Source organism: Ipomoea nil, unplaced genomic scaffold, assembly GCF_001879475.1.
Source record: "Ipomoea nil cultivar Tokyo-kokei standard unplaced genomic scaffold, Asagao_1.1 scaffold3069, whole genome shotgun sequence".
Lineage (NCBI taxonomy): Eukaryota > Viridiplantae > Streptophyta > Magnoliopsida > Solanales > Convolvulaceae > Ipomoea > Ipomoea nil.
Genome location: NW_017619497.1, coordinates 2730301 through 2746014, shown reverse-complemented (window position 1 = coordinate 2746014; position 15714 = coordinate 2730301). Strand labels below are relative to the sequence as shown.

The window sequence follows — 15714 nt, the reverse complement described above, 5'->3', positions numbered from 1 at the left end:
GCTCAATGGTTTAGTTGGCAGTATTTGGGAGAAGATACAAGGTTTGAACCTCGGCGGCGGCAGTGCGGGAATTATGTCCAAAGTGGGCAGATTCCTTGTTCGCACCGGCATTTGGTCCTGTCTGCTGAACCATTGAGTCACCGTGATTTACAACTTCCCACAATGCTCTGTCAGGTCAGAGTGTGGGGGGCCCTTGGGGTTGGGGACTCAACCTTTGGGAGAAGAATTACCTATTTAAATACGCAAATTCAACCTTCAATGATCTATGCATGAACAATTTCAATATAATCTTGCCTTAATATACTTTAAAGTACTTATTTAAAAAAAAAAAAAAAAACATTGGGCATTATCCCAATCGCGTAAAAAACTAGTTTCTATAAGAAAGGTCTTAGGTTCGAACCCCATCCTAATTAGAGTTGGCATAATTGTTAAACATATACTACGAATATGTTAAAATGTATTAAAAATATATATACAATATAAAATTTAACATAATTTTTTGTCAAATAATTAATCTGACTAAATACATAACATTCAAAGTTAAGCATCAAATATTATAAATCAATAACTTTAAAAATCATTTGATTCTTATGCATTTAACAAAAAAAAAAAAAAACAAATTTGGATTTTTTTTTCGTTTAATTAACTTTCTTTTGATTATTTAGATCATAACAAAACTTAATATTTCAATTATACTTTTGCATTATTGGTATGATTTAGGTCGTTATGGTATTAATATTTTTTGTATATATTTTATAATGGTACAATTGTACATTACTTTACAAATATTATACTATTATTTTTTTATCGGACAAATTGTTCTTATATCATTGCCAGACCTGCGTGACCTAACTACAAAGTTGTTGATCATAAATACAATTACACCTGGACTCTAAAACGGTAGCACCATTTTTCAAAGAATTTGACAATGTTGATATCCCACTGGCTCCAATTGAACAAGTTTATACATCATAATTTTATCAATGCATGAAAACTTCTAAATAAATTTGTAAGTTAATTTTTACTATATTATTATAACAATATCTATTATAACTATATATTTTGAATTATTTATTATTTATTATCATCCCCTATTGACAAGAATTGTAACAATTGTCATTGACAAACTCTCAAACCAAATTGTCTCAACAACGAATGTAAATTAAAAAAAAATCAATGATTTCATTATTGTCACAACAACGCAAATCTAAAGCTTCCTATATCTTAATCTCATTGCACGATGAATCCATCCATGCTACCACCAGTAACCCAATTGCACATGACACACTACAAATTAAAAAAAAAAAAAAAGGAAGATGACATGTACTGAAGATCAAGACAATGACAATGTTACCCAAAAGAGAATTAAGAAGAATATAATTAAAGAAATTTAAACTAAAATTAGTATTTATTTAGACTATCGTTTTTAGACTAAGTAAGTATTTAGACTAGCGTTATTACAAAGTTGCAAACATTTATTTTAGTGACAAATGACAATATAATCAATCTCTCATATATTATCTTGCATTTATATACTTTAAATTACCGATTTAAATAAAAAAATTCAATATTTATTTACCTATGCATATATGAACATCTCCGATATAATATTGCATTGATATACTTTAAAATACTTATTTAAAAATAATCATTGGGCATTATTTCATTTGTACAAAGCGCGTAAAAGACTAATGTTCAACATAAGTCTTGATTTTTCTCAAATTAAAATTTTCTTTGACAAGCACGTGAGCATTGAAGATCAAATTAGGAAAGAAAAACAACATTACTATAGAAAAATTAGTCATAATTATACTAATTTTTAAATTTTATATGAAACTATTAAATATAAAAAGTTTGTCCAAAATTAAAGTAGAGTTTAAAATGTAATATAAAATTATCAAATTTAATAAAGTTACATTGTATCTAATAAATAATGTGGAAAGTGTGGTCTCAAAATTAGCTTTGCCGCATAGGTAACTACAACAAACTCAAAAACACAAAAAACTACAAGTTGGGAAGGCAAATACCACAGTTTCCCGCCACGTGTCCGTCTACTGATTTGCCTTCTCTGACGCAAAAATTTTATACTATTTTCGATTTACAATAATAAATTATGGCATAATGTATATTTAATATGGGGACGAATTATTTTGGTGATGAGAAAAATTAACAATTATTAGTATATACATATAATAAACTCAACTTATGTAATAGTGAAACACATCTTTTAGTCCATAAATTAATCATAGGCACTATATGCATATTGCCTTCCTAACTAGCACCATGTTTACCTTGGAGTTGTCATTGTTTTCATTTTGGTGAGAACATAAAGGGGGAGTCATTACTAGCTCAAACCCAATGATAAGAGAAACTCAGCTCTATAAAGTAAAGACAACAAAAAAAAAAGGTAAAACAATAAGGTAGTTAAAAGTTTCAAGCAAATTGAAAGAGCCTAAAAATTCTTTAGTAATTTATCAAAGACTTCTCTATAGTTTGGGGTTCATTATTTTGTCCAAAAACACTTGTAGTTTCTCAACCATTTTCTTCATAAGAACTTTTTAAGCAATGGATTTCTAAGGCCAAGGTATACAAGGGTGAATCGTACCTTTTTCTTTATAATTCGTCATATAAAAGAAGAACTCAATTTTAAATGTTAAAATTTATGCATTTTACGTAAAAAAAAAAATTTTAAACCAGAATCCATTCTATATGAAAAAAGGGAAGGGGCTTCCATGGTTTAGACACCTATCAACAATCGCATATAGCATGGAGGATATTATGTTTTTAGTGTGGAAGCTGCAGACGGGACATGAAGCATCATGGGGTATATGTCTTGCGACTTTGATCAATTGGTGGTAAAGACTTCTTGTGTGCAAAAATGTACAAACGACAAGAAGCCTAAAATCACTTGGACATCTCGAGATTTACCTCCTTCATGAGTTTTGGGCAGGGTTAATGGGGTCTCGGATATAGTTTGACAAAGTCGAAAAATTGGAGTTATCAAAAAAATTGTCAATATATAAACTTGGCTTGAACGTAACTCTCTTGTCAACAAAATGAAGAGAAAGCTAGAATGCAATATTTTGATATTGTTATCAATGGAAGCAAGGTCATATATATCAAACTTGCTATTAATACCATACTCCATACAACAAGTCTATAATATATTATTATTGATGTAAACTCTTGTACATTACATCTTATATACTATTAGCTACATCTCGATCCAACGTAACATGCATCACTCTTGTATATCTTTCTATAGCCCTTTTGTTACACCATGTCTATTTAATTCTTGAAGTATTCAATTCAGAGATGGTGCAACTGCATTTCGTTTAATCTCACTTTGTGTATTTTTTCATTATATTACAAACTAAATATGTTTATATACTTAATTAAAGAGGAAAAAAAACCTAGTTCTGTTTTCATATCAAAATATATAAATTAAACAAAACAAAATATTAATTTCTTTTTGTAAGTGTGGTTCAACTAACAATTATTGAAGTGTCAACTACCCTGTAGTGTAATGAAATCTTGGATATCATTCCAAATGTATGGTCATAAATTCGAACGCGGTGGTGAGGGCTTAAATTATTTGAGCTGAAAATATTTGAGAAAATATTTAAAAAAAAAATCATCAACAATTATTTAAGTCGGTTATATATCATTGATATATATTTTGTGCAAACATTTTAAAAAGAAATACAAGTTATTATATCTGAATATTAAACATACATAAGGTGTCCTTAGCATAGTTGGTTTCAATAGTGATAAGGTAAATGAAATATCAATGGTTTAAGTCTTCTTAGCAATAATATTTAAAAAAAAAAATCTAAACAAATTTAATAATATGCGAGGAAAACCCTTAGCTACTACCTAAGAATGTATATTGTGTACACTTTACTCCTATGTAATAGTTCGATAATCAAAATTAAAAGCAAATAGTGGTGGAGACAAAACTAGAGTCACTTTCTTCTTATGTATTTTTAATAATGTATAAAATATACATGTATAAAGTACACGGTATTATAATTTACGACACTATAACGTTTCCCGTGAGTGAGAGAAATGGGAAGGGAACAATGGTGGTGGTCGAATCACAATCACCTTCTTATTATATATGAAGTAAAGGTACAATTTTATAAAGTATGTGATATTGTAACGTCTATTAGTCTTTTTCATTCGAGTCGGTCAGCTACAATCAACGTATGCTATTTTATTTCACTGTGGTCCTTTGCCGCTTAAAATTACAAAGTTATGAGTTTTAGTGTTTCACCTAAAATACACATTCAAGTAAAGACTGCAGACTTTTTTGTAAATCAAGTTAAAGTAGATGTACAAATTTATAAAGTACATGATATTGTAATATAGGAAGTTATAAAATTTCATGTGAGAGAGAGAGAGAGAGATGGGAATAGGAAGGGGGTATGGTGGGGGCAAAATCAGAGTCGCCAATTACTAGAGGAAGCAAGAAACAAGGAGAGGCCAAGATTTCTTGAAAATCCCATCCTGCTAATAAAAAAGAAAAAAGGGCTAAGGTGTGAAACTTAGAAACCCAAAAGCCCAAACCCCCCAATCCAAACAAAACCTTTTGCTCCTTATCCTATCTTCTTCTCTTCTCTATCCCCCCTTCCTTCTATTAAAATCCATTCACAAGATTTCCTCCCTTTTTATCCCCATATTATCCCCTCCCCTCCATTCCTCATTTTCTTGCTCACTCTTTGGAAGAAACCACAGAACTGAAGAGTTGGGTTCATGGCCCCCAAGTCTGGAAGGGGAAAGGGAAACAAACCCAAGGCTGATAAGAAGAAGAAGGAAGAGAAAGGTCTGTCTTATGGGAATTTCTTTATTTCATATATATTTTTCCCTTTGAATTCATTCACCCTTCTTATCATCATTCATTCATTCATTGAATTTTGCAGTTATTCCCAGTGTTCTTGACATCACAGTTGTCACTCCATATGATACCCACGTTGTTCTCAAGGTACTAAAATTAATTGGTTTGGTTTGGTTTATGCTCCAACTTCCTCGTTCTTCTCCCTGTACATGGAATAATGGAGTTTTTTTCAATATAATAATAATATTATTATTATTTTATTTATATTGTTGTATTGTTATTGATGGGAATCCATGAAACCGATGAAGGGTATCTCCACGGACAAGATTCTGGATGTGAAGAGGCTGCTGGCTTCCAATGTGCAAACTTGTCATTTCACTAACTACTCCCTGTCACACGAGGTAAAAATTGTATTAAATTAATCCCAAACAAATTTAGTCTTTAATTTTTTTTTTTTTTTTTGAGTCTACTGACTCTGTTACAATATAATTTATGTCGAACCTCACATCTCATTTGAAAGAGTCACAGTTATGCCACTTTACTACACGGTTTTTGACAACAAATTCTGAAATTAATAAAAAACTTTTTTTTTAATGTTGTGGGCAGGTGAAAGGGGCGAAGCTGAATGACAGGTTTGAGGTTGTTGCTCTAAAGCCATGTTTTCTGAGAATGGTTGAAGGTAGGTTTATTGTTTATATAAATAAATATATAATATTAAATAAATAAAAATCTCCCAAAATTTTATTTTTTTAATGCTAAAAATGGGCGGTCAATCAATTTATTACAACAAATTATCACCACCTACGAATCATGACCTAAACAGTCCTCGGATGGGAAATGTTTAAGTATTGTGTTAACATTCATGTCTCGTGTCCTTTGGTATTCAATGAAAGTACGAAAAATGAAGAAAAAGAAAAATAAATGGCACATTTTTTCAATCATTAATTAATTCATTGGCATAGAGAGTGTGGTATTCATTGGCATAGAGTGTGGAGTTCATTGGCAACCTGGTCGATATTACACTAAGTTTCCAATAAATCGGCAGTTCCGAGGCCCGCAAAATTTTGTCTTCTTTTCCCTATTCTGATTGTTTTTCACGTTGAAACCCACGACTCGGATTCCGACTCTCCGATTCCTGTGCCGTTTTACGGTTTTTCCTTTTTGTTGAATAAATAGTGAACCTCACGTGTCGCATGTGGTTGAAAATGATATTAATATTTTTTTTTGACTTTGTTGAATTTAATGTAATAAATATCTCCTAAATTCTTTGAACATTCAATTGTTTAATGACTCCATATAACCTTAACCCAGTATATAGTTTTTTTTTAGTACTACTGATTCTGTGATAATATAATACTCCCTCTGTCCCATTTTGTTTGTCTTACTTTCCTTTTTAGTTTGTCCCAAAATGTTGTCCACTTTCCAAAATTGAACATCACCATCATTCTACTTTTTCCCAAATTACCCTTATGACTTTTGCTTTTATTTCCAAAAGTGAAAAAGTGAAGGGCATAATTGGAAAATACATAACATTTACTTTAATTCCTTAAAAAGCGTGCAAAAAGTAAATGAGACAACCAATTCGGGACGGAGGGAGTATCTATTTAACCTACTGAAACACAAAGAGTCAGTACCGTCTCCACTGAAGGTCAAATTTATAATCTCTTATTTTGGGGGGTCACTTCATGCTAGTAGACCACAATGTCATTGGTTTTAACCCAATAGTTATATCGTGAATTAAAATTTACTTTTTAAAGTGAATTTCAATTTACTTTATGTGTTAGAATAATGTAATTTTATGCGTTTTTGGATTGTAGCCAACACAGTTGTGTGGACCATGGTTTACACAATAATGATTGTACAAAAACATTGTTTAATTTGTTGCTATAATGCAAAACGATCAGTGAACATGACAGTTTATACCGTTGTAAGGCAGTCTATTTCTGAGTCTGATTGTTTGAAGTGGTTTACTAATCCTCCTCCCTATCTTTGTAATGTTTTATCTTCAGACTTAATTTGATGATATGCTTCTTTCAACAAAAAATTGCTGCTATAATTAATAAGCAATTTGAAATTTGCACATGTAGTGTTGAATTCGTACCACCCACACTTCTCAGATCGCATTGCTCCTCTGCTGCCTTTACGTTAAATAGTGAATGTCATATACGTTTGTGGTTTTTAATGAATTCCCTTACTGAAAACGATGTTTCTGTGTGCTCCATGATCACTGTTGGGTCTCACCTTGCACACTTGCCTTCCCTCGTGTTAGAAGTCCCTCCCTATATTTAGTAAGTTGTTTGATAGTGCATTGGAAATTGTGGGCGTGCCTAAGTCTCATGTTTTGATTATCCGGAAACGGTCAGTAATTAAATTCGTAAACTTTTAATGATGATAAGTGATATGTTATTCGAGTGTGCATTAGAAATTGTCGGGATATTTTGCTCATTTTTTTGTTACTCGGTTGAATTTGTAAATTTATGATGATAACGGGTAAGTTATTTGAAGATATATTCTGATCTTATTTTTTTAGTTACTCGAAAGAATTGGAGACTAAACTTGTAAACTGTAGGATTGTAATTTGAGGGTGATGGACATTTTTTCTTTGGAGAAAATTTCACTTTTGATCCCTTGATTATTATGCATGAATCACATTTAGTTATTGACTATTAAAATTTTATAATTAGGTGAGTGACTATGTAATTTGTATTGTATTTGGTCCTACTGTCCAATTTCACAGCCAATTATTGCCGGTAGTGCTTCTTCTGAAAGGAGTACTGCATCTCCTTCTTTCGGAACAAGCACTTCTAGCAATAAATGGTCAGAAAATGGATAACAGGATCAAATGTGATACAAATTAGATAGTCATGCACCTAATTATAAAATTTTAATAGTCAATAACCAAATGTGATTCATGTATAACAATATGGGGATCAAAAATGAAATTTATTCTTTTTTCTTGCGATTGAGAATGGAGGGTTATAGGCATTTTTTGATATACTTGGAAGGGTCAATATACAACTTTCTATATAAGTGATTAAATTATAAAGTATTTATGGAGCGAGTGACAATAATGTCACGTAAGTAGTTCTGCGATGTTTCACCTTTTCAAGGGGACATGTGAATTGTGTTTGTGGTCCTTGCGGCCCGTTTGGTTGCTCGATTTTAACATATAGCCCAACGCGGCGATATTTCAGAGGACTATGCGGAGGAGGCCCAAGCGGAGGCGCATGTTCGCAGGCTACTCGACATTGTCGCGTGCACCACGCGCTTCGGCAAGTCCAGAGGCGGCGCCGCCAAACCGTCAACGCCCTCCGCCAACGACGCTCGCGCCAGGAAGCACAAGTCGCAGCTCAATGCGGCGGAGGCCTGCCGGCCGGACTCGCCGTCCGATGGAGCCGTACGGGCCCCGGATTCTCCTTCTCCGGCCGTCTCGGAAGAGTATGACATGCTGGCGATCCACCCCATTCCGAAGCTTTCTGATTTCTACGAGTTCCTGTCTTTGTCTCACCTCTCCCCGCCTATAATAAGTGTGCTTCTCCCTCACTACTTTGAAACTTTTTTTTTTTTTTTTGGCTCATTTCCATTATTTTAAATGCATTTTTGTATTCTCAGGTTTGAAGAGGTTGGAACTAAAGGATGGCCAATCGGATCAAAATGGCGACTATTTTGAAATGCAGGTTCGACTAATAAATTAGCATTAGCATTACTAATAAAAAAGTGTCAATACGCCATTGAATTTACCATTTTTGTGTCACTGAACTGAAAAAGTGTGCAATCAAACCAGCAAACAAGCATAGTATGTGTAATTAGGACATTTTTCTGATTTCTTTTAGTAAAATTTGAGTTAAAAATATTTCAATCTTTACTCCCGACTAGTATGGTAGAGGAAAAGGCAACTCTTACCTACCATGTAAGCAATATGATCGGGTTCTACCGGAAAAATGTCTCAATTGCATATATTTTGCTTGTTTGATGGTTGAATTGTACACTTTTTAAGTTCAGTGACCCAATTGCAAAAAGTAAGAAGTTCAGTGACCTTATTGACACTTTTTCCTAAAAATAATTAAATTGAACTTACATGAGTTGAGTTTTCAAGTTTATTGTTTAGTCTTCTTATTGTTGTTTTGATGAAAACTATATGCAGATTAAGATATGCAATGGCAAGTTACTACAAGTGGTGGCTTCAAAAACTGGTTACTATCCTTTGGGAAAGCCATTTATACGTGCCCATTGTTTGGTTGATCTTCTTCAACAGCTCAGCCAAGCATTTGCTAAAGTAAATACCTTTCCCTTCTATTGCACCTGATATTTCAGCGGGTTTTGGTTACAGTAATTATTGGTGGTTTCAATTGATTTTTGTAGCAATTTGTCATATATGAATGACAAGTCTAATGTTTTGTACAGGCATACGAATCATTGATGAATGCCTTTGTTGACCATAATAAGGTGATTTTTTGTTTTAAAAAATAATGCTTTTATTACTGTTGCAATGTGATTGATTTACATGGGGCTAGTTATGAACTTGATTTATATTTTATTCTTTCAGTTCGGTAATCTTCCGTATGGTTTCCGCGCCAATACGTGGCTTGTCCCCCCAACCCTTATAGATCTTGGACCAAATTTCATTCCTCTTCCAGTTGAAGATGTGAGCTGGGGTGGTAATGGTGGAGGCCAGGGGAGATATGGAGAGCATGATCTTAGACCTTGGGCTTCAGAATTCCATATACTTGCAAATCTTCCTTGTAAAACTGAAGAGGAAAGGGTTGTTCGAGATCGAAAGGCTTTTTTGCTGCATAATCTTTTTGTTGATGTCTCAATTTTCAAAGCTGTTTCAGCCATACAAAAAGTCATCAATTCCTCAGAGGTATCGACTCCAAATTGTGTTTGGGATTCAGTGTTATATGAGGATCGTGTTGGAGATTTGTATATCACAGTGAAAAGAGATGCCACAGATGCTAGCCATAAAGAAGTTAAAATTATTGGTACGAAAAGCTTCAGTGAATCTGCTGAAGAGGTTGCCCAAAGAAATTTACTTAAAGGGATAACTGCAGATGAAAGTGTAGTTGCACATGTGAGTGGCTTAACTACAAAGCTCAAACTAGTTTATATTTATTTTTGTGATTTAGGAATTCCAAATTTCATCATTTTGCCTCTACTTATTCTGGTTTACTTATGTGTTTTTTATTTTCACAGGATAAATTATCACTAGGTATGGTTACTGTAAGACACTGTGGTTACACAGCTATTGTGAAAGTTATGGGTGATCTTGGGGAGGGAAGGAGTCTGTCACAAGATATTGTAATTGATGATCAACCAGATGGGGGAGCCAACGCACTCAACATTAACAGGTTTGAATCATTTCTATCTCTGCATAATTTCTGAGACTACTAAGGTTTCCTGTGCTTCACTTCATTAGGGAAGATAATCTTTTTCTTTTCAATAGATGCCCCAAGGTTCAATCAATGTCTAAGTTTGTTATCTTAGGTTGTGATATATTTGTTTATTCTTTTGGTGCCCGAAATGTTTGCAATATTCTTACTCTTTGAAATCCAACTATTGCAGCTTGCGTTTTCTCCTCTTGAAGCCAAGCACACCTGAACATAAAATTGGGGACTATGACACTTCTAGTTGTCTCATCCGTGAAGTTACTAACGATAGTTTGAAAAAGTTGCAAGAGAAGCCTCCTGCACTGAAAAGTTCCTTCAGATGGGAGCTTGGGTCTTGCTGGGTGCAGCATCTACAAAAGCAGGAGACTACAACAGAAAACAGTCCTAAGAAAGTTGAGAATGATGGTAAGGATGAGCTTCTAATCAAAGGATTAGGGAAGCAGTTTAAAATGTTGAAAAAGAGGGAAAGAAAATCTGGGAATGGTAATGTGACAGATGTAAATGAAGCCAAGAATGACTCAACCAGTTCTCCAAACATGGAATGTATCTTAGCTGAACAACCCAATGATGAATCCAGCTCAAAGGCGGAGTTGAGGAAATATATTTCTGAAGAAGCATATCTCCGTGTTAAAGAGAGTGGAACTGGTCTTCATCTAAAGGTTTTATAATTTTTTCTTTTATTTGTAGAGTACTTTTATCAATCACTCACTAGCACTTTTTTGAATTGATGTGTTACTGGAAAAGGAAGGAGATGTAGTTTATTCCAGCACTTTATCACTTATTGTTTTTTATATTCTTTTTCGAAACAGCCAGTAGATGAGATTATCAAGATGGCACAGAAGTATTACGATGAAATTGCTCTCCCTAAGCTGGTAAGTCACTTGATGTTTGGTTTGTGTAATGAAAACAAATGGTATAAGAATAGTATTCCAGTATTCCATAGTGAATGGAAATATGGAATAGGGGTGGATACAAAAAAGGGCATGCTAGGAATAGTTGATACTGCGGCCCCTAGGCTATTCCCATTGCAAAGGGAATAGCCCATTCTGTGTAATAGAAATCAAACCAAATAGCCTAATAGGTCTATTCTCTGGAATGCTATTTTATCCCGACCTATTCTATGGACCAAATAGCACATTAATTCTTTTAAGTTTTTTAACTGTTGTTCCAAGTGTTCTAATTCCTTTTTATATTTTAGGTGGCAGACTTTGCATCATTGGAACTTTCACCCGTTGATGGTCGAACACTCACAGACTTCATGCACCTAAGAGGATTGCAAATGCGTTCTCTGGGACGAGTGGTGAGCTTTCATTTTTCTTTCCTCCATCTGTTTTTGTGATTCAAAAATCTCAATGGTATATTTCAATTTTATTACATGAACCAGGTTGAGCTTGCTCAGAAGCTTCCTCATATACAGTCACTTTGTATTCATGAGATGGTTACTCGAGCTTTTAAGTACATTGTTAGAGCGGTTATTGCTTCTACTAGTGATGAGGCTTATTTACCAGCTGCAATTGCCACCACTCTGAATTTCTTGCTTGGTTCCCATACACCAGAGGATAATGAAGAGAAATTGAGTGATGACCAAATTCTCAAGTTCCAATGGTTAAGTGAATTTCTTTTGAAAAGATTTGGTTGGAATCTGAATGATGAATTCAAGCGCTTGAGAAAATTGTCAATTCTTCGTGGACTCTGTCACAAGGTAGTATCATAACTAGCTGATTTGTTCTTTAGCTTTTGTGAACAACTATTGAATTTTTCTCTTTGTAGGTTGGGATAGAGTTGGTTCCCAGAGATTATGACATGGAAAGTTCAAATCCATTTTGTGAAACTGATGTCATCAGTTTAGTGCCTTTGTGTAAAGTAAGGTTTCTTTCTCTTAGCTTATAATTTCGTTTAATCAGTTTAACTTATAAAATTCTTTGATATTCTGCATGAGTATTTTAAAGTAGTGAAAACAAAAGAATATTGCTCATCAAAATGATCTTCACAGCATGTTGTATGCTCTTCTGCTGATGGTCGAACCTTACTGGAGTCCTCTAAGATTGCTCTTGACAAAGGGAAGCTGGAAGATGCCTTGAATTTTGGAACAAAGGTATATAAGATTGTTTTTCAATTTTCATGAATTATTAACTCTTATATAGTTGCATAGATAAAAAAAAAATTGACTTTATATATGATTTTGAACTGTAGGCTCTTACAAAAATGATTGCTGTTTGTGGCCCATATCATCGTACAACCGCAAGTGCCTATAGCCTACTGGCAGTTGTCCTTTATCACACTGGAGACTTCAATCAGGTTTTTCAAATGTTTTATTGCTTCATCTTAATGAATTTTTGCCTCCCTTTTAGTTATCCAAATAGCTGCTGCTTGTATTGTATGGTTGTTCTGATATGTATATAGATGTTCAAGGATTTAGGTTTCTGATTCTTGTCATTCTTCAGGCAACTATATATCAGCAGAAAGCATTGGATATTAATGAGAGGGAACTGGGGCTTGATCATCCAGACACAATGAAAAGCTACGGTGATCTTTCAGTGTTCTACTACCGTCTTCAACATATTGAATTGGCCCTGAAGTGAGTAGACAAAATTCATTGTTTTGTTTCATTTTTGTGCTTAATGTTGTGATTGTATAATGTTTATTGTATATTGCCAGATATGTCAACCGAGCCCTGTTTCTGCTTCATTTTACGTGTGGTCTATCACATCCAAACACAGCAGCTACCTACATTAATGTGGCTATGATGGAAGAGGGCATGGGGAATGCACAAATTGCTCTTAGATATCTACATGAGGCACTTAAATGCAACCAGAAATTACTTGGAGATGATCACATTCAGGTCCCATTCTGACTTTAATTTTTCAGATGCTTGTCCTTTTTCTTTCAGGAGCAATTGTTGTTAATTCCGTGGTTTGCACTTTGCACACAGACTGCTGCCAGTTATCACGCCATAGCCATTGCTCTTTCATTAATGGAAGCATATTCATTGAGTGTGCAACACGAGCAAACTACACTTCAAATTCTTCAAGCTAAGCTTGGACCAGAGGATCTCCGAACTCAGGTGCACCTCTAATTTTATTTTTCCTTATTTATGCGGGCTTGCTGAAATTATAAGATAGTCTTTACCAAATGAGACAATTTGTTCTTTTTAACTTTTCTGCCGTTTTGTTAGTTGCTTAACTTACACGGGTTTTCCTGTGTAGGATGCTGCTGCCTGGCTTGAATACTTTGAATCAAAAGCATTAGAGCAGCAAGAGGCTGCACGATCTGGGACACCAAAACCAGATGCTTCCATAGCTAGCAAAGGACATCTCAGGTGTTGATATATTTGTACACAGATTACTTGCTTTTGAAACTTTTTGCGTGTATTTTTGTGATTAACCATTGTGCTTGTTCCAGTGTATCAGATCTCCTTGATTACATAAATCCGGATAAGGATATAAAGGCTTTGGATTTGCACCGTAAACGGCGTTCAAAGGTATCACTTGTTTTCTTTTTTTGTGTTTTGTGTTTCTTTCAGCGTAGAAAGCATTATCATCTAAAATCATTATGGTTATTATTTTTGTGTGGTCTGTTAGGTGTTTCCAGTTTCCGAGAAATCTCAGAAAGGAGCTCATGATGGAATAAGCAACAATTCTTTGACGGAAAACAATAAAGAAATTGGTGCGTCGTCCATGAAGGTCATTGAGTATGAGGATAAAAATGACATTATTACATCTCAAGAATCCAAGGATCCTCCTAGTTCAATGCATGTTGAACTGGTTGTTGAAGCGGCTGTGCAGGAAACAAGCTCGGATGATGGGTGGCAAGAAGCAAATTCAAAAGGACGCAGTGGTGGCACTGCCAAAAAGCACGCCAGAAAGCGACCAAATCTTGCCAAGATAAAAACAACTTCCGCTTATTCTTTCCCAAGGGACCGAATATCTAGGAAAGAAGTGATCTCTCAGGGGCACAACGGTACATCTAAGACAGTTTCTTCTGGTGATTCAGAGAATGTCTCTGCTAAAGTAGCAGTTCCTAAAGGTTTTTCTTCATCAGCTGTTAGTGTTTCCTCCCCTCCTGCCAATCTTACAACTATGGCCTCTAAGTCATTGTCCTACAAAGATGTAGCTGTGGCCCCACCAGGTACGGTTCTAAAGCCCTTACTGGAGAAAGTTGAAGAATTAAACAAAGATAATTCTGACTCTCAGATCTCCATTAGTCCTCCCGAGACACCACCGGAAGAGGATGGAAGAAGGCACACAGTAACCTCGGACAAATCTTCTGCCAATCTCGATGATAAGCCTGTCACTGATGAAAGGAACACATCAACTATGCAGGATATTGATGATAAGAACAGTGGAAATATCGAGTCTGAAAGCTCATTAAGTGAGCTAGACGATGTTTCATCCCCAAGTACTCAAGAAAAGCCTGTGGAGGCAAATGGGAGTAAGCTTTCTGCAGCTGCTCCACCGTTCAACCCCGGTGCCTATGCCGTCACCCATTTGCTAAACCGTGCTGCTGTTGCTAGTGTCTACGATGAAATGGCGAGGCAGGGCGTGGTTATAGAGCCTATAGGCTTCCCATCAATCGCAGCGAGAGTTCCATGTGGTCCTAGATCTCCTATGTACTACAGGTCTACCCATCCCCGCGTGAAAAATGGCTACTCAAAGTACCATGCATCATCCGGTGAAGGAAATGGAGTTAACCCCGCCAGAACTATGAACCCACACGCTCCTGAATTCGTTCCGAGAAACGCCTGGAAAACCAATTCCACCGAAGAAGATTCCACAGTCGCCCCAGCTTGTGATTCCGTTGTGGAGAAGACCACGGACGATGCTAAAAACAAGAAGTCATCAAGAAGCACCTCGGATGCCGAGAAGACAGAACTTGCGAGGCAGATACTTCTTAGCTTCATTGTGAAGTCGGTACAACATAGCTCAGACACTCCAATCGAATCTCCAGTTTCCGAGAAGAAGTCAGGGCTCCCAGCAAACTCAGCCGAAGCAATTGCAAATGATAGCGCCATTATAAAGATACAATATGGGAACGATGAAGGGAAGACAGGACTATCATCCGAAGCAAAGAACAACGAGAGCTCAAAAATGGGCGATGTAAATAGTAATAACAATGGGGGGGATGGTGAAGGCTTTATGGTTGTTACCAAGCGTAGAAGAAATCGATCAAAAATCAGTAATGGAATCGGCGAATTGTACAGTCAGCAATCCATTTGTGCTTCAGTACGCTGAAGGGAAGCTTTTGACAATAATAATAAGGTATTTCTTCTTGGCTTGATTGCATATGTTGATGAGAGTTTTGGATTTTCTGCGAATCTACAGTGTAGAAAATGTTGAAGAGAAATCATAGGAGACTCTCGTATCAGCCAGCAATAAACACAACATTAATATATATATTTTTTCCAAATTTTGTTGCCTGTGAAGCCAGGATGTTCTTTTATCTTAAATAATAATTAGAACTTGGATCCCCATCCATCATTACCAATTCCTT

The 15714-nt window shown here is 35.2% G+C and overlaps 1 protein-coding gene across 1 annotated transcript; it reads left to right on the top strand.

The window, feature by feature from the left end:
• Positions 1–4542: 4542 nt before the first annotated feature.
• LOC109165451 (protein TSS) lies at positions 4543–15714 on the top strand. Its single transcript, XM_019314212.1, has 23 exons — positions 4543–4825; positions 4923–4984; positions 5146–5238; positions 5444–5516; positions 8032–8364; positions 8450–8514; positions 8982–9113; positions 9242–9283; positions 9384–9908; positions 10031–10185; positions 10400–10883; positions 11034–11096; positions 11423–11524; positions 11609–11926; positions 11995–12087; positions 12218–12319; positions 12418–12522; positions 12669–12802; positions 12883–13066; positions 13157–13288; positions 13431–13543; positions 13627–13705; positions 13806–15714. The coding sequence occupies exons 1-23, from the start codon at positions 4756–4758 to the stop codon at positions 15453–15455; spliced, it is 5109 nt and encodes a 1702-aa protein (XP_019169757.1). The 5' UTR covers positions 4543–4755; the 3' UTR covers positions 15456–15714.

Excerpts from the sequence above, each read along its gene's own strand:
- LOC109165451 (XM_019314212.1), top strand. The coding sequence starts at position 4,756 with ATGGCCCCCAAGTCTGGAAGGGGAAAGGGAAACAAACCCAAGGCTGAT. Across the intron at positions 12,088-12,217 it reads GTTTAGTGCCTTTGTGTAAA|CATGTTGTATGCTCTTCTGC; the intron begins GTAAGGTTTCTT and ends TGATCTTCACAG. Across the intron at positions 13,544-13,626 it reads GCTAGCAAAGGACATCTCAG|TGTATCAGATCTCCTTGATT; the intron begins GTGTTGATATAT and ends TGCTTGTTCCAG.